Genomic DNA, 20897 nt, shown 5'->3' on the forward strand with positions numbered 1-20897 from the left:
AATTTATTACGGGAAGTAATTGTTGATTCTCTCAACGAGACATGAGATAAGCATGGGAACAAGAGAATTGTCAAAATTTTGCCACTTCACTCCTCTATTAAACTCAAACACTACACTTTTTGAAGCATTTTTATTTTCTTGTTATCATTTCTGCAGTTAACATTTCCCATTGCTTGAAGTTGTCAGTCTGGTCATCGACCAAAGGGCATTCCTCCCTGCATGATGGCGGGCGATCTCCTTATTTCACAACGGGTTCCGGTCCATTGATGAACACAACTGCATCCCGGGCGCGTCGTTCCATCCGGGCGGCTATGCAAAACGCATGTTCCCCCTTGCAAACAGTTGGCTTCTCTTAGCTCACATTCGTTACGCTCTAAGAGATAAATGAAAGCAAAAAGTTATTTATTTCCTGTGCCTGAATAATGTTGCGTTTTACACTGCTGTGGATTATCTTAGGGCGCTTTCCATTAATGAGTCAGGCCGGCCAGGTCGATATATTCGAGAACGGAATTCCGTTGTTAGTCAGATTTGTCCTGTCAAGTCAGTCAATGCATAAATATCATACACCGTTGTGGTGGATTTGTGAGAAAAACTGGTGGATAAGGCCCATTTCACATTCAAAACAACGGGACCGGCCGGCCAGTTCTGACAAATGAAAAGCGTCCCTAGACAAAGTCTCATGCAGGCCTTCAACGGACTTAAAAGGTCGCATCCGTGGGCTGTGATTGGTGAATTTCAATTCTGTTTGTTTTTTTTTTAACGGAATAAGTTAATACGTCGTCGTCGAAATAATGATTGGTGGCAGCGTAAAAAGCAATTTTAAGTGAGGTTTTGTTTGAGCTTCAGAATTCGCTTGTCATTACACGGTAAGTTGTAAAGACAATCACCCAAAGCACTTGTCATCCTCTGAAATTAATAAATCCTTTACTAAGCTGTGGGAACATTACAATTCGATTTTTAAACACGACTTACACACAAGTAGCCGTTTTCTGAAGTGCCGAACACAGTTCACGTTACGCGCATAACGCAAACAGCCTAAAGAGAAGAGGACAAATTCAGTAGATAAGAATAACTTCGATTTCGGAAGGTAATTCACGCGAAATTACAGAACCCGACATATTATCAAGGAAATATTTAGTTTTATTTGGAACTTCAAAAATCCGAAGAACCACGGGAAATTAAGGCTTGTTTTCGGACCCTCCGCTGGCATAAATTTACTGTTTTATAAAAACACCTCACCTCTCCTTGTGCCATGAGTGGCGCAGACCATCAAAAAAGCAAAGCACCACGGCAATCTTCATTGTTGAAAACTCTTCTTCGCAAATTGTTCTTTTAGACGCGTGAAAGGCGTTTTCTTTGTAGATAGATTTGAATTGTCTGCATGTGTTCCATTGTATTGAAGCATTCTGTAAACCAATCAGATTTGTTTTCACGCACCGCGATTTATCTAATGGTAAAATATTTTAATGGGTTCCTAAAATAATTTTTCTCGCCTAATGAAGCCGTCAGGAAAATGAAAATTTAAAATTCCCTCCAGTCACTGTCGAGTCTTGTTTTGGTTTGCTTTGTTAAGTTTAAAAAGCCTCGCTGTCGAGTAGAATTTCAACATATCATCGAAGTGTGCTTATTGACTTTTCTATTCGCTGACAGAACACGCTCGCACCCCTTAACGGGACAATTTTCGCACTGGAATAGTCGTACAGAATAATTTTGCTTCGCGTTTATGTCTAAGTCAAAAATGTCAACGTAAAATCTTGCTTCCTGACTGAACAAGTAAATCTATATCCTGGTTAGTTTAAGACATCGAGCCATGTTTTTTAAAACCCTGATAAACCATACCCTATCCAGCGGCACTTCCTAGTCAAGGAGACGTTTTTATCTTTTCTCCAAACATTGTCCTTTTATTTCAATTAACGAGAAGGAGGCCCTTGAATCCCCTTTTTGATTATTTAAATATAACTTAGCCCCCAATGACGAAAATATTGCCTTTCACCTCCGTTACGTTATGCCAGCAAGAAAGGGCCAAGCTTACCCCCACCCCTCCCTCCCTCTGCTTCCCTCACTTGATCTCCCTACTTCCTACCCCCTACCCTACCCCTTTCGAACAGCTCGGGCGTCTGCCATTGAATATTTCTTTCGATTTCAGCCCTAGTAGTTTCCTAGGAACTTAACTCTCCCGTTAAGATTTTGTAACAAGGGCAACAGGGTAGTAAAACTAACCATTCGTTTATTAAACCACTTGGTCATGAATATTAGTAATTATAACAGAAAAACGTTTTATTCACGTTTGAAATCACTTCCAACACTTGAATAAAACTACTTGTGTAAAATTGTTTTCATTGCCTTCGACTCAATGACTTGCAATGATTTAAAGGCAGAGTTGCACTACAATCAGCTACTCCACTTTTTAATCAATTTTTTTACGATCTAGCTCGAGGCGTTTGTATTTTTTAGTAATATATCATGTAAATTTCATACATTCAAACCTTCAGAACGAAGAAAAGAATGCCATTTAAGTTCTGTGGACCGTCGAGTGATCTTAGAGAAATCGACACGAGCAAAACGATCGATTGAGACCCTACCTTTTTCAAGAATGAAGGCTACCCTTGTGCTGTGCGTTCTCCTTGGAATGCTGCACACCGCTCTTCTTCGACACGGTATTAAAAATTCTCTAGTTGGAATTTATCTTTAGCAATACTGCACGGGCTGCAATGAACATCCCGTTCTTTAAAATTATCACTGTTTTGCTTTCTTTTTTGCCTTTTTTTTTTGCTTTTCTTTTATGGAAGCGGAAATCAAACTCTTACTGCGAGCGCAAGGGTGCGGCAGCTAAATATTTTTGAATGACTTTTAAACATAATATTTCTTTCGAAAAATGTGTTATTAAATATTCTGTTATCAGTAGTTATCAATATCCGTATTTTCAAATACTGAATTCTCTGTGCTACTGTCTTCGCTAGTTGGAAGACGCCGTTGGGACAGTCCAGAAGAGCAGAATCATTATCTACGTAAGTTATTCCCTTAGACCTTGTGGTTTTTCTTTCCAATTATTTAGTAGAAAAAACTGTCAGAGAGAGAAAGAAAACCTTATATACGGATCTTTGCCATGCTGAGAGAATAAACTTGTGTACGAGTGTATGCTGAGAAGCGTTACTAAATCACACATGAACAACACACCTAGCGTATCAGGTAGACACAAGCTTACAGTGTGAGATCGTCCGCAATAAGAGTTAAAATCCGAGGAAGGTGGTTGCACTATCGTAAGAATACTTTCACTGATTAAAATTAGACATAATGATTTGTACTTAAGTTTGGACGGGAATTTGCGACTGTCACTTGCACTTCAGTTTCCAGTAGATCATCACGAACGGGGAAATGATCTTATTGTTTAAGAGAACTAACCTAAACATAATATCCATGGGCCTTTACATTTTTATAGTGGGATTTTAATCGAAGTAAATGTTCCTCTGGGAGCGGGGACAGCGGTGCAATACGTATTCGAAGTACGTATAGGCTGGATGTGTTTAGTTCACAATACGGCGAGCGATACGTGGCAAGAAATTTATATCTTTTAGTTTAGGCTAGATCGTTTTGTATTCAGGAAATGCTTTTCCTAGAAAAAAAATTGAAATCTTATGATGATTAAAATAAGACAGGGTTTATTGAAATATTTTGTTGTCGTAGAGCTTCTATGGCTAGTAAGGTATAGGCTTCCCTTCCCAGTTGCGTTATTTCGTAAACATGCATGCGAAGCATATTTCTCCTTGTAATTCGGAGAAGGAATTTGACTTTCGACTATATTTTTTCTAGTTATCACAGTGGAACCGTAGCTTGACTTCACATGCACATTAGCAAGCAGCACTGCTACACTTTTCTAAAAAAAGTCTGTTTCTTCTTTTCGTTGTGCTTTATAAAACCACAGCTTCAAAGCTGTCTATCGCGTCGTTTTAAAAAGGCAATATTCTACATTTTTGGCAATGTAGCCGGGAACTATAGTAATCGTCTGCACTTTTTGTTACTAATAAATAAGGTTAAATGATATGCACATAACCTCTTCTGCGTTAGAAAAAGCAAGTTAAATTAATATATATAATTATTTTACTTTATTCAGCGTGCACTTCCCACGAATCAGAAGAAATCGCTATGTGCCTTAATGGCGGAGAGTGCTTCGCTGTTGAGCTAGGTGTTTTGGGGCGTAACTTTGGTTGCACCTGCGCAGATGGTTATGAAGGGACCAGATGTGAATACGAGAATGTAGTTCCAGATATCTTTGGCTGAGAGTCATGCTTTTGCAAACAAAGGTTTATGAAGGAAGCCTTTCTGCGACAACCGAGATTTGTTGAACGTAATTAAAATAAAATGTGGGATGCGATGAAAGCTTTGAGTGTTCTATGTTGTCTATATATTTTATCCTATGTCGGTGCGTGCTAAGCTCGAAAAAAATTCTTCTCCTTACTAATTGCCAGGTGCTTCTGTAAATGCTAGTTAGGAGAATTTTGGATGCAGTTCTTTTTCTTGTTCGACTGCAGGGAGAAGCTGCGGATGAGGTCGTCTCGTTGTTACGTCAACTTTTTCCTGGCCTAGAGACTTTCACGGCCTATTGTGGCCGGATTTATCTGGGCTCCACTAGGTTCGATCAGTTAAACACAAACTAATACAGCTCCGATCTTGTTGATAGAAAAAGTTCAGATGAGTGGCCAATAGCGATTACATTAGTTTTTAATTAGAACATTATACTTGTAATTTTATATTTTTACCTTTTTAACTTGATTTTTAACCTTGTAATTAGTTTTATTTGAGGACCTTCCTGAAAACCACTTCATGTGACGGGAGCCTCCTCTTGAAACATTATTTATTATTATTATTATTATTTATTATTATTATTATTATTATTATTATTATTATTATTATTATCATCATCATCTTCACTTTACAATTTTAAACCAAAATGAGCACACAAAGTTAACAATATATATAATAAAGGTTAAGTCTGCGTTCGAACCTGATGGCCCATACCGCCATGTCAGCCCTTAACTCCGCTTGCTGAAGCTTGAAGCGACTTGGAGTATTCCCATATGGCATAACTCGACAAGTGCCGTAACTTTAAAATTTGCAAATTGTGTGATCTTTTTTTTTATTGCAAACACACAAAAGCACATCACTTACAAAAATACAAAAAAGTATGTCCACTACTACTTATTGTACAAATACTTAAGCTGTGCACAATACAATACAACACTTGCGCTTCTTACAATTCGACACTGTATACTAATTACAACACACTACTTACAATGCGATACTTATACCATATTTGAACTACTTGCAGTGAAATATATATTTTTTACTTACAAAAGAGACTAAAAGACTATAAAACTATACATGGCACAAGAGCTAATTGACAGAACTTAAACTGCACTTACAAAAAAAACTGAAATTGTCACTGTGATTGATGTCGGGTGATTGGTGCTTTCACCTGTAACTGTGTATTAAACTGTACTTGTAGGCGCACACAAATAGCCGTCCGTTAATTAAACACGTTATACAATGAACCGATAGAGTAGTTTGTCCCAGCCAAACTGTCCAGTTACACCTAACCACTGCACCGCCGGCCGAGATGATTGCTGCAAAACAGATTAACATAGAGTAAGCCCCGATTTAACTTCATTATGGGCACAGTCAGTTATTCTCTGCTCAGTTAACTGTTGCGTCATTCTCTGACTAACCGCCTCGCTATACTGATAAAATTTTATACAGGGCCCAACCCATTCTCGCCAGACCTGGAACCCATTCTCACCAGACCTGGTTTAAGTCTTTGTTTACCAACGTTTTCCGATCTCTTGTTGGTCCATCGTGCAGCAAGTAAATTAGCGTCCTAATTTATGCACATTAAGAGACTCGACCTCGTGACAGTAACTGAGTCACATGAGTCACGGCAGTTTATTGTCATCAAACCTATCGAACAGTCAGGAACCAGCCGAAAAACTACCGTGACGAAAAAAATCGTTATGGCATTACTGCAAACGTTCATAGCTCTAACACTCATATCAAGTTGTTTTGCTGCAAAATTTGTGACCTTTCCGATGCTTAGAAGAAGTCATTACCTCGTCCACTCCAAACTGGCAAAAGAACTTGCAGCAAGGGGACATGAGGTACACCAATGTGATTTATGCATTGTCAAAAAAATCATATTTTTCCTGAACGTACGGACATTTCTCTGGGCGTTTTACTGTACAGAATATTGCTAATGAAATGGGAGGTGAATATTGTAGCTGTTTTCCGATTACGTCCTCTGAAGTATAATAGGCCCTAAACTCTGCTTAACCATGAAGAAAGTGATGCAAAAGCGGATTGCGTCTCAAATAACTTTAGCATTGAAAATGATCACTTTAGAAGACGTCCATATAGACTGATAACGCAGAAACTGCATTCGTGACTATGATGAGCGAAAACAAATACTCTGTCCTCTTTTGTTTGCATAAAACATGTAAACTACTATCCCGAATGAATTTTAATTAACTAATTTGCAAAGCTTCGCTGAATTCAAAACATCATTGAACTACTAAAAATTCAACTCACAAAGCTGGAAAGTTGTCCTTTAGCTTGCATGTGGTGTATCATACATCCTTAATATTATATGTCAGTGATCGCACGCCGGGCAAAGAGCCTTGATTTGCATTAAATTTGGTCATTCCGGGTTTAAATACAGGAAGGCTAATATCGTACATTTCATGTCACAAAGAAACTCGTCACTCTATAATTTTGGCCAAAACATACTTGGTTCAATAAATTTAGATAATAAAAACTGTAAAACAAGTCGATAATTATAGGTAGACTCTCTAAAATCATAGGTAAAACCATGCAATAGAAGTTGGTTCGATCTGGTGGGCTCAACCCCGTAGCTACCTTACGTACAGAATCGGCCACCTCCAACAGTTCGGCGGATAACCAGAACTGGATATATGATTTCCTGTGTTCTGATTGGCTCATTCACCGACCAAAACATTGTTCAGACCGCGAAAGGACTAAGCTCCAGTTAGCCTGCGTTGCAGACGAACACAATACCGGGGTTTTGTTCGTCTGCAACGCAGGCTAAGCTCCAGTAGGACGCCGAGCGAATATGGCGTCGGTCCCCGAGTCTTCCATGAACGAATATTACAAGCTCGGGGCCATAGGCGCCTATGAACGCGTTTTTTTCCATCGTGTAAACGGCCTTTAAATGCTGCATCTTTTGAAGCAGATTTTAACCCGTTTCCTTTCTAACTTGGTACTATACGTCTGCATGCTTTTTCTTGTTATATCTGTGAGTTGTTAACAGCAGCGTTAGAAGAGATCGCCCTATTTATAGTTTTCCATCAGTACGATAAAATGGGTTTACCTTGTATACAAATAAAAAATACAGAGTAGGAAGAAGAACACTATTTTTAAATAACTTAAAAGCTCTATAGTAGTGCCCTTTTGAACGAAATTATTGAAAACATATATATGAAATATATTAATTGCAAAATCTTTAAACTCGCAAAATCAATTAACCGTAAAAGTTTTATTAAGGTCATAAAGCCCCGGGAAAAGTGGACTCGCTTAAGGTGGGGTGGATGTTTCTTTCAAATCATTAATCAGCTTACGCGCATAAAAATGGTAATATGTAGTTCTGCTTCCAAACACATCGACGCCAAAAGTAGTAATAAAAGCAAATGTGCTGGTAGAAACTTGTTGATCAATCTGTTCATACATTGTCTTCGATTGTCATCTTGGGAAGGGGGTTTAATTGAGAGTGGGGGGGGGGGGGGGGGGCTACTAAAAATGAATTTCGAAAGAGGGGAGCTTAGCAGAGAGGTCGGGATGGGGGAAGGAGGGGCTTAAATGGAACAGAAGCGTAATAGAGCTTTTTTGCCTAATATTTACCGAGTACCACGCCCCATACTAAGGATTCCTATTCTTGCCTTAGAGCGAAACTATTTGAGTTGTTTGATTTAGTAACGCCTGATGTTGGGGTCAAAGTGAAGCTTTTTCATAGCTTTGAGCGACCAGTTTATAACGGAGAAAGGAATTTTTTGACTCCGTGTTTGGTTGCTGTGTTTTTGTGACACTGGCGTTTTAACTTGGCACAGGAAATGATATATAAGCATGGGACAGGGGAAATGTCAAAGTGGTGTGATTTCATCCCCCTATTAAACTCAAAACCTAAACTTAAATATCCTTGTGACTCAGAAGCTGCACTTTTTAAAGCATTTTTATTATCTTGTAATCGTTTCTGCGGTGTACATGCTTTAACATTCCAGTCTGATCATCGACCAAGAACGCCTGTTCTCCAAAACAGTGTCGTTTCACAACGCCTTCCTTTAAATCGAGAAGTACATCTGCACCCCAGGTGCGTAGTACCATCTGGGTGGCTTTCCAGAACGCATGTTCCTCCGTGCAAACAGCGGGCTTGGCTTGCCTGAGAGGCGCTACACTCTAGAAGATGTAAAAATGATTTATTAAATATAAAAACCGATCCGTCATAACACGATAAATTTCCGAAGCGGAAGTTTAGGCAATTGCCTTGTATGACATTTCTCAGTGCAAAAAATTCGAATTTAAACTCCTTTTGATTTAACCCAAAATTTTTAAAAAAATACGTTCAGGTAAGAATAATTCCCAATTGAACCTGATTGATTTTTCTGAAGAAATATCTCATGAAAAATGCTAAAAGTAGCGTCTCAGAGATTCTAGATTTCAAATTTTTCTTTCCAGACCCCAATAAGGCCTCGTGCCTTCGACACTCGAAAAGTTTGCCTCGTCTTTGTCAAAAGTCTAGCTACGGCCCTGCTTGTTCTTAAATTGTCAGGAGTGGGGTGGGGGGTGGGATGGGGGCCTAAGCGGCTTATTGAAAAATCGAACTCCCAGACTGCTTTAGCTGCACGCCAGGCCACTTGACCGCGCCAGTTTGTAGTCGTTACTTTTACTTTACTTTGAAATTGGTGACCGTAAACTGAATACACCTTTTCAAGAATAGCGAATTAAATCCTTGTCAAAACTTATTGTTATTAATAATAAGAGCGGACGTTTACGATCAGGGAACATTAAATTCCGTGAGGCTCCTTTATTTTTGGTTTCAAAACGTGCCCAACACAAGTCTTGCACTTGACTCTTGAGTGATCTCAGTTTTACATCACGCACACATCACACACACATCACATACACATCACGCACATCGATAAGTCGGTTAAAAAGGGAGAATGACTAATTCAGTTGACACTGAAGACAAAGTCGAAAGATAAATTTGAAGTACGTTGCCCTGGTCGTAGACATACTAGTAAATAAGTATGTAAACGGGGGAACATTTAGTTTTACGTGCAAACTTATAATTCTTAAAGCAACAAATGACTGTTTTATATATATAAAAAATACCATACCCGTGCTTGTACCATTAGCAGCGCAGACCATCAAAACAGCAAAGTACAATACCAGGGAAATCTTCATTGTTGAAAACTTTTCTTCTCAAAATGTTCTTTAAGATACGTGCAAGACGTCTGCTTTGTTTGCTTTGTCCTCAGTGTACAGAGTAGTATGTAGACTCTATGTGGATAGATCTAATTTCTGAGGTAAATAAAGAATTTGCTGCATGTGTTCTATTGTTTTGTGGCGTTCTGTAAACCAATCAAATTCGTTCTCACGCACCAAGACATATCCGTAGCTAATGGTAAAATATTTTAATGGGTTTCGTAAAATAATTGTTCTCAAATAGCCCAAAGGAAGCCCTAAGGAAGATGCTAAAAAATTTAAAATTCCCTCGAGTCACTGTCGAGTCTTGTTTTGGTTTGCTCTTGTTAAGTTAAAGAAGTCGCACGTTGTTATGTTACGCCTTTGTTTCGCGCTTTTCCAAAAGTGGACATTATCCCGGACTGTTCACTTTCAAATAGAATTTCAACATATCGAAGTGTGTATATCGACTGTTCTAATCGTAAATTTCTTGATAAGATTCAGTTGAAGCTTCAAATTCTCTCCCTCTTTGTAAGGTATTTCAATGCCATTAGTTATCATTAGATATTATTTTGGGGTTGTTATTAATATGCTACGCGAATATGAAGTGGATGTGGGCTTGTAATCCGGAGGCCCAGGTTCAAATCCTCCCTGCCAAATGATTGATTTGCGCTCAGTAAAACCGAATTCAATTCCTCCACCCTTTGTATATAACCAAGTGCTCTGCATCCAAACAGTTGGAATTTTACAAAAAATTTTCTGTTTATTTACAATATTTGTTTGCTTATTCAATGGCCACAATGTAAACTACTTGGACACCAGTTATTGTACGACCACCCTATAAAGGCTTTCTTTAGGTAAAATACAGCACACAGCAGTCAGTGAAATCTAACTGAGTAAAATATCGGTTCGCAAATGTGTGTGAGGCGCGGTGGGTTAATTGTTAGCACGGAGTGATCCGTGTTCCAGTCCTTGCCAAGTTTATGAATGAGTACCGGGTGAACTGTGAAGGCAACCTGAAAAAATGCTTGAGGCTAACCCGCAATGGACTGGCATCCCGCATAGTGCTAATGGCAGTTCTTAGTCGCTTCGGGTTAAGGAAACCGCCATGTCTCCAGCTTCGTAGGCAGGGCGGCGCGAAAGTACGCTTCGACGAAGTTGGACAATTAAAAATGAGAGATCTACAGTAGACGAGCTGCAGCAGTTAATTTTGCAAATGTGCCCGGTTCAAAGCTATTTAAACATTTTCGGCTCAAACTAGGAAAACTTAGTTTGAAATTCCGTTAGATATGTGCGGGGCTTTGTATGTTTTACATCAAACCTCCTCCAACTACGATGAACTTGAGTTTAATTGTTTAGCGGCGTTTTCGCACAAACCATTCTTTACCCTATTCACTTAACCTGTTATAAGACCCGTCTCGCCTTGCCACACATGTTTGATCGCAGTTCTTGTTCATAGCCTGCTAATGGCCTATTGTTTTTTATAATTTACTTTAAGCAGGAATCTCTCAAAAAGGGATAATGCATTGACTTAGCCAAGAGTAAAAGCGGCGCCTCATAGTTATTTACTTTTTGAGTAGAGTGTCAACTTGTAAATAACGACAATTATCGCATATTGAATACTAGAAATCACTGGTAAGGAATGATTATTTCTTCTTTTATTTCATATGTATATTTCCTTACTTTACTCTACTCTACTTTAAGACATTTTTTTTACTTTCAAGAGCGCTTTCGTGTTGGGTTAGTTTTTGTGAGCGAATTTTCGCTTATTTACCGAGTAGGAAGACCGTACGGGACAATATTTGGCTCGAGGTCATTTTTCGAATTGGCCGATTTAGTATTTGGTATTGAGCGGGTCAAAGTGTGGTTTGTCGTAACTTTTAGCAAACAATGCAACTTATTACGGAAACAAAGGGTATAAGAGATAAGTAAGGAACAAGAAAAATGTCAAAATTTTGCCACTTCACTCCTTTATTAAACTCAAACACTACACTTTTTAAAGCATTTTTATTTTTTTGTTATCATCTTGCAGTTTACGTTAACGTTTCCCACTGCTTGAAGTTGTCAGTCTGATCATCGACCAAAGGGCATTCCTCCCTGCATGATGGCGGGTGTTCTCCTTATTTCACAACGGGTTCCGACCCATCTTCAACACAACTGCATCTCGGGCGCGTCGTTCCATCCGGGCGGCTATGTAAAACGGCATGTTCCCCCGTGCAAACAGCCGGCTTCTCTTAACTCACATTCGTTACACTCTAAGAGATAAAAGAAAGCAAAAAGTTATTTATTTCCTGTGCATTTCAATAAAACGCGGAGTCTGAATAACGGTTGCGTTTTACACTGCCGTCGATTATCTCTCAGTCAGAACTGGCCGGCCAGGCCGATATATTCGAAAACGGAATTCCGTTGTTAGTCAGATTTGTCCTGTCAAATCAGTCAATGCATAAATATCATAGACTGTTGTGGTGGATTTGTGGGAAAATGTGGTGCAAAAAGTCCATTTCACATTCAAAACCACGGCCAGTTCTGACTAATGGAAAGCGCCCTTAGACGACCTGTCAGGACTTCAACGGGCTCAAAAGGTCGAATCCGTGCAATTCTGTTAGTTTCTTTTTTTCTGGAATACGTTCGTACGTCGATGTCAAAATTGTTATTGGTGGCCGCGTTTAGGGAAATTTTTAGTGAGGTTTTGTTTGAGCTTCAGAATTCGCTTGTTATTACACGGTAAGTTGTAAAGACAATCACTCAAAGCACTTGTCATCCTCTGAAATTAATAATCCTTTACTAAGCTGTGAGAACATTACATTTCGATTTTAAAACGCGACTTACACACAAGTAGCCGTTTTCTGAAGTGAACACAGTTTCACGTTACGCGCATAACGCAAACAGCCTAAGGGACCGGTCATTATTTATGTAGAGGGGGGGAGGGAAAAAAAGAAGGGGGGTCAAGGCTATTTCAGAGTGGCAAGAGGGGGGGGCTAAAATTTTTTATAAAGAAGTTTAGGGGGGATAAGCAGTTTGAGGTGGGTAAAACAGTTAAATAGAACAGTGCAAACACCATATGTGAAAAGTGAGATGCTAAATTGTACAATTTTATGCTATTTCTATTGTTTTCTTTTTTTAAACTCCACTATTATGTACAACTTTAGTGATTTGTATTTTACAGAAATACTGTTTTCACTCTAAACTCCATTGTTATCTTAAAATTAATTTTAGTTAATAAAGAAACAGACCTTTATAATCTGCTTTAATATTGTTTGACTGAAATTATTTTCTTTTACAAAATGATTACACTCAATAGCCCAAGAAGTAATAAAAATGATATTTATGACAACAAGAATTCAAAGTATCCCTTACAACTTTAGGATTAAGAAATTATTAAAGAGATAAATACCATTAAAGTTAAGGAGTTAAAATAAGGTATTAAATACATCAAAATAGAAGAAGCTTATAAGTGTTGATCCAGTTGATAGAAAATGTGAATTAAGATTGTATGTAACATGCATTTAATAATAAATTACTTGAGGCATATAAAGGGAGATATGAGGTGGGGGGGGGTCATGACGTAAATATTGAATAAAGAAGGGGGGTCACTTGCTACTTACATGGCCTGGAGGGGGGCCTTACAGAAATTTTGATCTTTCCAACATATTTTTCCCTCCCCCCTCTACATAAATAATGACCGGTCCCTAAGTGTTGATCCAGCTTTTTGAATTAGAAAAGTGTGCAATTAAGATTGTATGTAACATGCATTTAATAATAAATTATTGAGGCATATAAAGGGAGATATGAGGTGGGGGGGGGGGGTCATCACGTAAATATTGAATAAAGAAGGGGGGTCACTTGCTACTTACATGGCCTGGAGGGGGGGGCCTTAAGAATTTTGATCTTCCAAATATTTTCCCTCCCCCCTCTACATAAATAATGACCGGTCCCTAAAGAGAGGATGACAAATTCGGTAGATAAAAATAACTTCGATCACGCGAAATTACAGAACCTAAAACAAGACGTTTGTCTTGGTCGTGTTCTTTCGGTAAAAATATACTTAAAACCCCTTTTTCACACCAGAGCAATCCATGAGTTATAACGTTTTTATTTTTTTCCTACTTTAATTTGTTTGGAAAAGAAACCGAGAAAAATCGTGTCGCAAAATGTTTGTTGCATACGCGCGGATTTAATTTCAATGTTGACATTGTCCGACTCGATCAACGGGTTAGCAAGAGTGAAGCTTCGTTAAAAATGAACCGTACTCAAGAAATGTTTAGCATATTTAATTTAAACTCCAGAGAATCAAGAAAAGCAAATGAAGTCATAAATATAGCACAAATATGCCACAAAACGTTTAAGTTTTAAAACACATTTAAATCGATTTCGGCTTCCCGGACAATTCCCGATCAATGTTTTGAAAAGTCTTGAAAGAAACTCTGCTCGGAGGGTGTTAAGGCTATTTCTCAAGCTCCAAAATACTCTTTGACTGAAAAGCAGTTTTACAAGCTATTCACACTTGTATTTAACTTAACAAATTAATAATCTCTGCATTGATTCCCAGCAGAATTTTATTCTGATAAACAGTGCCAAACTGAATGAAATGCGTAGTGTCTACTACGTACGGCACAATATTGTGATAATTTATTTGTCCGTAAGTCCGTTTTTAATCAAATAATCTCATTTCCTTGAATGATGGTAAATAGTGTTTTGTTTTAGCAAAAAGTGACTTATAACCAAGGCAGTTTAACTCATAGATGGAGTCTAAAAACTGGTGAAGTTTACCGCAATGGCGTGAAAATCATTGTGAAATGCACAAACAACGGCAAACTACGAACGGTAAACTACAACTCAATTTTGTTGAGAAAGAAATGAATACTCGCCTTTTGAAGAACTTCAAGGCCTTTTAATTCCTCTGCTTTTTTGTCCTTTCAAATTTACAACGGTTGGTAAACAGCTATTTTGAGTTTGGAGAGCAGAAACTTCATGTTTAGTCCGAAGCTGCAAAATGATTTCGCGCCGTGAGCGGGGTCCGGATGGGAAAATCCGGACCGCTGGAGCGCGTGCAATTAGCCAATCAGATTCGAGGATTGAGGATTCCGGACCGCTGAGATGCTTGAGAAAAAATAATTAGTTTTACTTGGAACTTCAAGAATCTGAAGAACCACTAAAAAGTAAGGCTTGTAATCCGACTCTTCGCTGGCATAAAATTACTGTTTTGTGAAAACACCTTTGGCTTACCTCTCCTTGTGCCATGAGTAGCGCAGACCATCAGAAAAGCAAAGCACAATACCACGGCAATCTTCATTGTTGAAAACTCTTCTTCGCAAATTGTTCTTTTAGATACGTGCAAGGCGTTTTCTTTGTAGATAGATCTAATTTCTGAGGTAGATAAAGAATTTTCTGCATGTGTTCTATTGTTTTGAAACATTCTGTAAACCAATCAAATTTGTTTTCACGCACCGCGATTTATCCAATGGTAAAATATTTTAATGGTTCCTAAAATAATTTTTCTCGCTTAGCCCTAATGAAGCCGTAAGGGAAGATGAAACTTCCCTCGGGTCACTGTCCAGTCTTGTTTTGGTTTGCTTTGTTAAGTAAAATATTTTAATGGTTCCTAAAATAATTTTTCTCGCTTAGCCCTAATGAAGCCGTAGGGAGGATGAAACTTTAAAATTCCCTCGAGTCACTGTCGAGTCTTGTTTTGGTTTGCTTTGTTAAGTTTCAAAAGTCTCGCTGTTGAGAAGAATTTCAACATATCATCGAAGTGTGCTTATTGACTTTTCTATTCACTGACAAAACACGATCACACCCCTTAACGGGACGTTTTTTCTGATGATGTTTGGCTTAATATGAAATTGTAAGTTTTGAACTGCAATCCTTTAGAGTTTCTACTAAAGCTGTTTGATAGTCAATTCGGCCGCGCCTCGTTGACTATTCGCTCATAGAAAACTCTTGCTTGTAGTTTAATTGTTAAATATTTTGATAAGATTCAGTTGTATTTTCCGCTTTTCTTCTTCTTTGTAAGGTATTTTGATGATATTAGTTATTAATATAGTACACGGATATGAGCTAAATGTGAATGTAATCCGGAGGTCAAATCCTTTCTCCCTGCCATTCAGATCCAGATAGTTGTATGACAGTTTGCTTTGGTTTTAAATGATATCTTCTATCGCATTCATTACTTCCGCGGACGATAATAAATTGTAGATATATCTAATGTCTGAGGTAGATAAACCATTCTTTTCTTGTGTTCTATTGTTTTGTCATTCTATAAACCAATCAACTTCGTTCTTATCTACCCCACCTTGTCCACTGGTGAAGTATTTTAATGGTTCGTAAAATAATTATTCTCATATAATCCTAAGGAAGCCACTATACCTCGTGACCGGGTAAGAGAGTTTATCGTGTCTTATTGTGATGAAAATGTAAAAATTTCCCTGAGTCTTGTTTCGATTTTCTTAGTCTCGCTATCGATTGGAATTTTAGCACATCGAAAAGTGCGCATTGGCTGTTCTAATTGTATATATTTTGTTAGAGCCTGAAGTTTAAAATTAAAAACGTTACTGACAACTACTTTTCTCCCTCGACTTTGTAAGGGTATTTCGATGCTGTAGGTTGTTGCGGGCCCAAGAGAGGCCGCAACCCTAATCTTGACAGTGACCCGCGGATTGCGTATTACGCGTGCGCGCCACGTTTATAAAGGCTATCTGCAAACCGGAAGTTGAAAATTTTGTTCTTCCACTAAGAACGATCGGAATGCAAAAAATGTGTCAATCACGACAGTTTGTCGTAACACCGGAAGAGAAAAATCTTGTCTCCAAGAGCGATAAGAATGCGAAAAATCAACAGTTTGTCACATTAGATCGAGGCTTCTGTCTTGCAGACATTACGTTTTGCAGACGTTGTTTTATAGGTGTTGCTTTTGAGAAGATCTGCTGTGATTGTATCACAGATAAACTACGGCAAAGCGAATGATTCCAACAACGGTTATTCTCGAGAAATTCCTTATAACACTGACAACAAAGCGAGTTTACCGACGGAGGAAAATCACATCTCAATTCACACCGCGTGCTCGACTACACTTCGCAAAACTGTCAATCAAAAAAACAACTCTGATTGGTTCGCGGCAATAGGAAACGATAAACATTCGTGACTTAAGCGTGACGCGTTACTCGACCTTACTCGGAATAATTTTCTTTTGTCCAGTGATTTAAAAACACTTCCCTCCCAGTACCTTCTCTTAACTGCATCGAGGCCCGCACTTTCTAACCTGTGGTTACCACTGGTTTAAATCGTATACTAGGATGATGCAGATGAAATAGGGCACAGTAAAATGTGTGGGAGGCGCGGTTGGCCTTATCGTTTGCACTCCGGATCGATCATTCGAGCGCTGGACTCCTTGTAGCTGCCTCGTCCCCAGGCGCTGATCGCCTGATCAGTTAAGGCAGGAAAACAGAAAGCGCGGGGTAGATGGTAAGAAGGATCGCAGGCCAAACGTACTGCGCATGATCAATGAATTGGACACCTGGGGACGAGGCAGTCCTTTTATCGTGTTTTAAGAAAGATTCTTCACAACGCCTCTTTCCACCCAGGTGTATAAATGGGACCTGTGAACTGTAAGGGAAACCTGAAAAAAATTGCTGGAAGGTAACCTTCCATGGACTAACATCCCATATAGGGAGAGTGGAATTTTACGAAAACCTAGCACCAGCTACGTGAGCAGGGTGTCCCGTCAGTAGACTTAACCGTACACGAAGTCGTACAATCAAAACGTAGAGATCTAAAGTAGATGAGTTACAGAAGCTAATGAAATGTTCTCAAAAATCCTCATTTTAGTGCTACTTCAACATCTTCACCAACCTCATCTCCAGGGTCTTCGCAGTTTTTTTAAAATAAATGCAGAGACGACCCCTAGGGAAGAGGTTGCATCTTCGCTAAATATAACAAGTTTATACTGAGCCTCTTAGAAAGCCGGTTGGGGGGGGGGGGGGGGGCTCGACAGACGCTTATCGTTCTTTTATTTCAGTTAACTACTAAAGCCTGGTTTTCACTAGCGACGCAAGCACAAGCGTAAACACAAGCGCGATCACACAAAAAGGACAAATTTTGATCCTTGTGCTTGTGCTTGCCGCAATCACAAGCATCCAAATGCAATGCGCTTGTGCTTTTCCTTAAGTCGAAGCCGTTTTCACGGAGAAATAAAAGCTGTTATTCGTGCGCTTGCGCTTGCGTCGCTAGTGAAAACCAGGCTTAAAAGGCCCCGTGAATTCCCATTTTCATAATTTTAATATAAGCTAAAGGCCCAAATGGCGTAAATAACCCCCCGTTGCGCCATGTCAGCAAGAAAGGGCCCTCCTTTGCCCCGCTCCCCCCTCCCTCTGCTTCCTTTAATTGGAATACCCATTTCCCCTCCCCCCCCCAACCCTTTTCGGGCACCTCGGTGGATCTGGCGCCGAATGTCTCTTTCAATCTAATCCCTTGTAGTTTCCGAGGAACTTTACTCTTCTGATAACGGATTTTGTGAAATACGTAACAAAGGCAACAAGGTAGTAAAACTAACCATTCGTTAATTAAACCACTTGGTCATGAATATTAGTAACTATGACAGAAAAACGTTTTATTCGAGTTTGAAATCACTTCCAACACTTGAATAATACTGCTTGTGTAAAATTGTCTTTACTACTTTTAACTCAATGACTTTCAGTGATTGTAAAAGTTGTGTTGCACTACAACTACTCTATTTTTTAATCAATTTTTTTTACGGATCTAGCTAGCTCGAGGCGTTTATATTCTTTAGTAATATATCATGTAAATTTCAAACATTCAAACCTCAAGAACAAAGAAAAGAATACCATTTAAGTTCTGTGGACCGTTGAGGGATCTTAGAGAAATCGACACGAGCAAAGACGATCAACTGAACACCCTTCCGTTTTTCAAGAATGAAGGCTATCCTTGCCCTTTGCGTTCTCCTTGGAATAGTGCACACTGCTCTTCTTCAACCCGGTATTAAAAGTTCTCTGGTTAGAATTTATCTTTAGCAACACTGGGCTACAACCACCCGTTTCTTTATCACTGTTTTACTTTGTAAAAAGGGACCATTTCATTTAGCGATGAAGTTATATAGAGATAAAATAAACTAAATAAATATAAACAGAATTAGATATACATTTTGGATGTATCTAAACAAACAGGATGTGCAACTAACGAAATATCTTGGTAGGAAATATTTGAATTGTTGTGGTGTTTTCATTAATCGATGCGGCACCTAAATATTTGTGGATGATTTTATAAACCAAATATTCTTTTCGAAAAATATGTTATGAAATAATCCTTTATCAGTAGCTATCAATGTCCGTATTTTCAAACCTCACTGAATTCTCTGTGCTACTTGTCTAGCAGATGGCAGGCGCCGGCGAGACGCATCACCAGAAGAGCTGAGTCATAAACTACGTAAGTTGTTTTTCTAGCCGTTGTGACTTTTCACTCCAATTATTTAGTAGAAAAATATGATTAGAGAGAGAAAGAAAATCTTTCAGATCTTAGTCATGCTGAGAGACTGACCTTGTGTACGAGTGTATGCTGAGAAACGTTACTAAACCATACAATAACAACACACCTCAAGTAGAGTATTAGGTAGACATAAGCTTACAGTATTATAAAGATCGTCCGCAATGAGAGTTAAATTCCGAGGAATGGGGGTGGGGTGGTTGCAATATCGTCAGGAAACTTTGACTGATTAAAATTAGACAATCATTTGTACTTAAATTTGGACGGGAATGTGCGACTGTCACTTGCACTTCAGTTTCCAATCGATCATCTTGATCGGGGAAATGATCTTATTGTTAAAGAGAACTAATCGAAAAAATATATATATTGGCCTTTACATTTAAGTTGGATTTTAATCGGAGTTACTGCTCCTCTGGGAGCGGAGATAGCGTTGCAATGCGTATGCGAAGTACGTATAGGCTGAATGTGTTTAGTTCACAACTCGGCGAGCTATGCCACTATACGTGGCAAGAAATTTATTTCTTTTAGTTTATGCTAGATTGTTTTGTACTCAGGAAATGAATATCCTAGAAAAAAATTGAAATCTAATGAGGAATAAAATAAGGCAGAGTTTGTCGAAATATTTTATTGTCGTAGTGCTTCTATAGCTTGAAAAGTGTAGGCTTCCCTTCCAAATTTCTCCTTTTAATTTGAAGAAGGAATTTTACCTTCGAGTTATATGATTTCTATGTATCACATTGGAACCAAGGCTTTGCTACAGTTTTCTTAAAAAAACTGCTTTATAGAACCACAGCTTCAAAGCTGTCTAAAGAGTCGTTTTAAAACGGCAAAATTCTACATTTTTGGACAATACAGCCGGGAACTATAGTAATCGTCTACACTTTTTGTTAACGAAGGTTAAATGATATGCACATAACATCTTTTGTGTTAGTTAAAGCAAGTTAAATTAATAATATATAATTATTTCACTTTCCTCAGCGTGCACTGAACACGAATCAAATGAAATCACTATGTGCCTTAATGGAGGAGAGTGTTTCGCTGTTGAGGTTAATTCGGAGCGTCATGTTGCTTGCAGCTGCGCAGATGGTTGGGCCGGCACCAGATGTGAAAACAGGGCTATAGATCCTGATATCCTTGGCTGAGAGTCATGCTTTTGCAACCAACGGTCTATGAAGAAAACCTTTCTGCGACAACCGAGATTTGTTGTTACTAAACTGAATAAAATGTGGGATGCGATGAAAGCTTTGAGTGTTCTTTGTTGTCTTTATATTTTATCCTCTGTCGGTGCTAAGCTCGAAAAAACTAATTCTCCTTACTAATTGCCAGGTGTTTTGTTAATGCTAGTTAGGAGAATTTGGGATACAATTTTGTTTATTGGTCGAGTGTAGGGAGAAGCTGTTGAGGCCGTCTCGTTAATGCGGCAACTTTTTCCTTGCCCAAGCAGACTTTTATGGCCTTTAGTAACAGCCGGATCTGGGCTCCATTGGGTTCAATCAGTCAAATACAAACTAATACAGCTCCGATCCTGTTGATAGGAAAAGTTCTGGTTTAGCTGAGGGGCCAATAGCGATTAGATATTTCACTTTACAATTTTAAACCAAAATGGGCACACAAAGTTGACAATTATAAGGTAAAGGTAAAGTCCGCGTTCGAGCCTTATGGCCGATACCGCCATGCCAGCGCGTAACTCCCGTTGCTGAAGCTTGAAGCGTTTGGAGTATTCTCATATGGCATAACTCGACAAGTGCCATAACTTCCAAATTTACATGGTGCACCTGTAACTGTGTATTAAACTGTACTTGTATGCGAGTGATCACACACTAACAGCCGTCCGTTAAACACGTTATACAATAAACCTATAGCGTTTTTCCCAGCAGAACTGTCTAGTGTCACCTAACCACTGTAACGCCGAGATGTTCGCTGCAAAACAGATTAAAATA

At 38.8% G+C, this 20897-nt stretch overlaps 2 protein-coding genes and 1 long non-coding RNA gene across 7 annotated transcripts; 1 reads left to right on the plus strand and 2 right to left on the minus strand.

The window, feature by feature from the left end:
- Positions 1 to 127: 127 nt before the first annotated feature.
- LOC144629237 (uncharacterized) lies at positions 128 to 15039 on the minus strand. Of its 2 annotated transcripts, none has more exons than XR_013566318.1 (2): positions 1240 to 1306; positions 128 to 373 (listed from the first exon to the last, which is right to left on the minus strand). XR_013566318.1 is itself a non-coding variant. In XM_078487477.1 (2 exons), the coding sequence occupies exons 1-2, from the start codon at positions 14876 to 14878 to the stop codon at positions 192 to 194; spliced, it is 372 nt and encodes a 123-aa protein (XP_078343603.1). In that variant the 5' UTR covers positions 14879 to 15039; the 3' UTR covers positions 128 to 191. The 2 variants fall into 2 exon arrangements, 1 of the variants encoding a protein (XP_078343603.1); XM_078487477.1 differs by lacking the exon at positions 1240 to 1306 and adding an exon at positions 14689 to 15039.
- Positions 2483 to 20198, plus strand: LOC144629250 (U18-myrmicitoxin-Mri1a-like). Of its 4 annotated transcripts, XM_078487486.1 has the most exons (4): positions 2483 to 2657; positions 2961 to 3008; positions 18850 to 18900; positions 19936 to 20198. In XM_078487486.1, the coding sequence occupies exons 1-4, from the start codon at positions 2594 to 2596 to the stop codon at positions 20097 to 20099; spliced, it is 327 nt and encodes a 108-aa protein (XP_078343612.1). In that variant the 5' UTR covers positions 2483 to 2593; the 3' UTR covers positions 20100 to 20198. The 4 variants fall into 4 exon arrangements, with proteins under 4 accessions (XP_078343612.1, XP_078343617.1, XP_078343618.1 ...); XM_078487491.1 differs by lacking the exons at positions 18850 to 18900; positions 19936 to 20198 and adding an exon at positions 4112 to 4377 and having other exon boundaries at positions 2491 to 2657; XM_078487492.1 differs by lacking the exons at positions 2483 to 2657; positions 2961 to 3008 and adding an exon at positions 18273 to 18453.
- LOC144629285 (uncharacterized) lies at positions 8213 to 9571 on the minus strand. The gene is made up of 2 exons (XR_013566348.1): positions 9396 to 9571; positions 8213 to 8454 (listed from the first exon to the last, which is right to left on the minus strand). It is a non-coding gene; the product is annotated as an uncharacterized LOC144629285 (long non-coding RNA).
- Positions 20199 to 20897: the final 699 nt, after the last annotated feature.

This window comes from Oculina patagonica, chromosome 1, assembly GCF_052425735.1.
Source record: "Oculina patagonica isolate OP01 chromosome 1, crgOcupat, whole genome shotgun sequence".
NCBI classification, from domain to species: Eukaryota; Metazoa; Cnidaria; class Anthozoa; order Scleractinia; family Oculinidae; genus Oculina; species Oculina patagonica.

Bases quoted from the DNA above. Each gene is read 5' to 3' on its own strand.
- LOC144629250 (XM_078487486.1), top strand. From the start codon at position 2,594: ATGAAGGCTACCCTTGTGCTGTGCGTTCTCCTTGGAATGCTGCACACC. The intron at 2,658-2,960 runs GTATTAAAAATT...TGTCTTCGCTAG, and splicing joins CACCGCTCTTCTTCGACACG to TTGGAAGACGCCGTTGGGAC. The intron at 3,009-18,849 runs GTAAGTTATTCC...CTTGTCTAGCAG, and splicing joins AGAGCAGAATCATTATCTAC to ATGGCAGGCGCCGGCGAGAC.
- LOC144629237 (XM_078487477.1), bottom strand. From the start codon at position 14,878: ATGTTTCAAAACAATAGAACACATGCAGAAAATTCTTTATCTACCTCA. The intron at 374-14,688 runs GTAAGCCAAAGG...TTTATCTCTTAG, and splicing joins TACTCATGGCACAAGGAGAG to AGCGTAACGAATGTGAGCTA.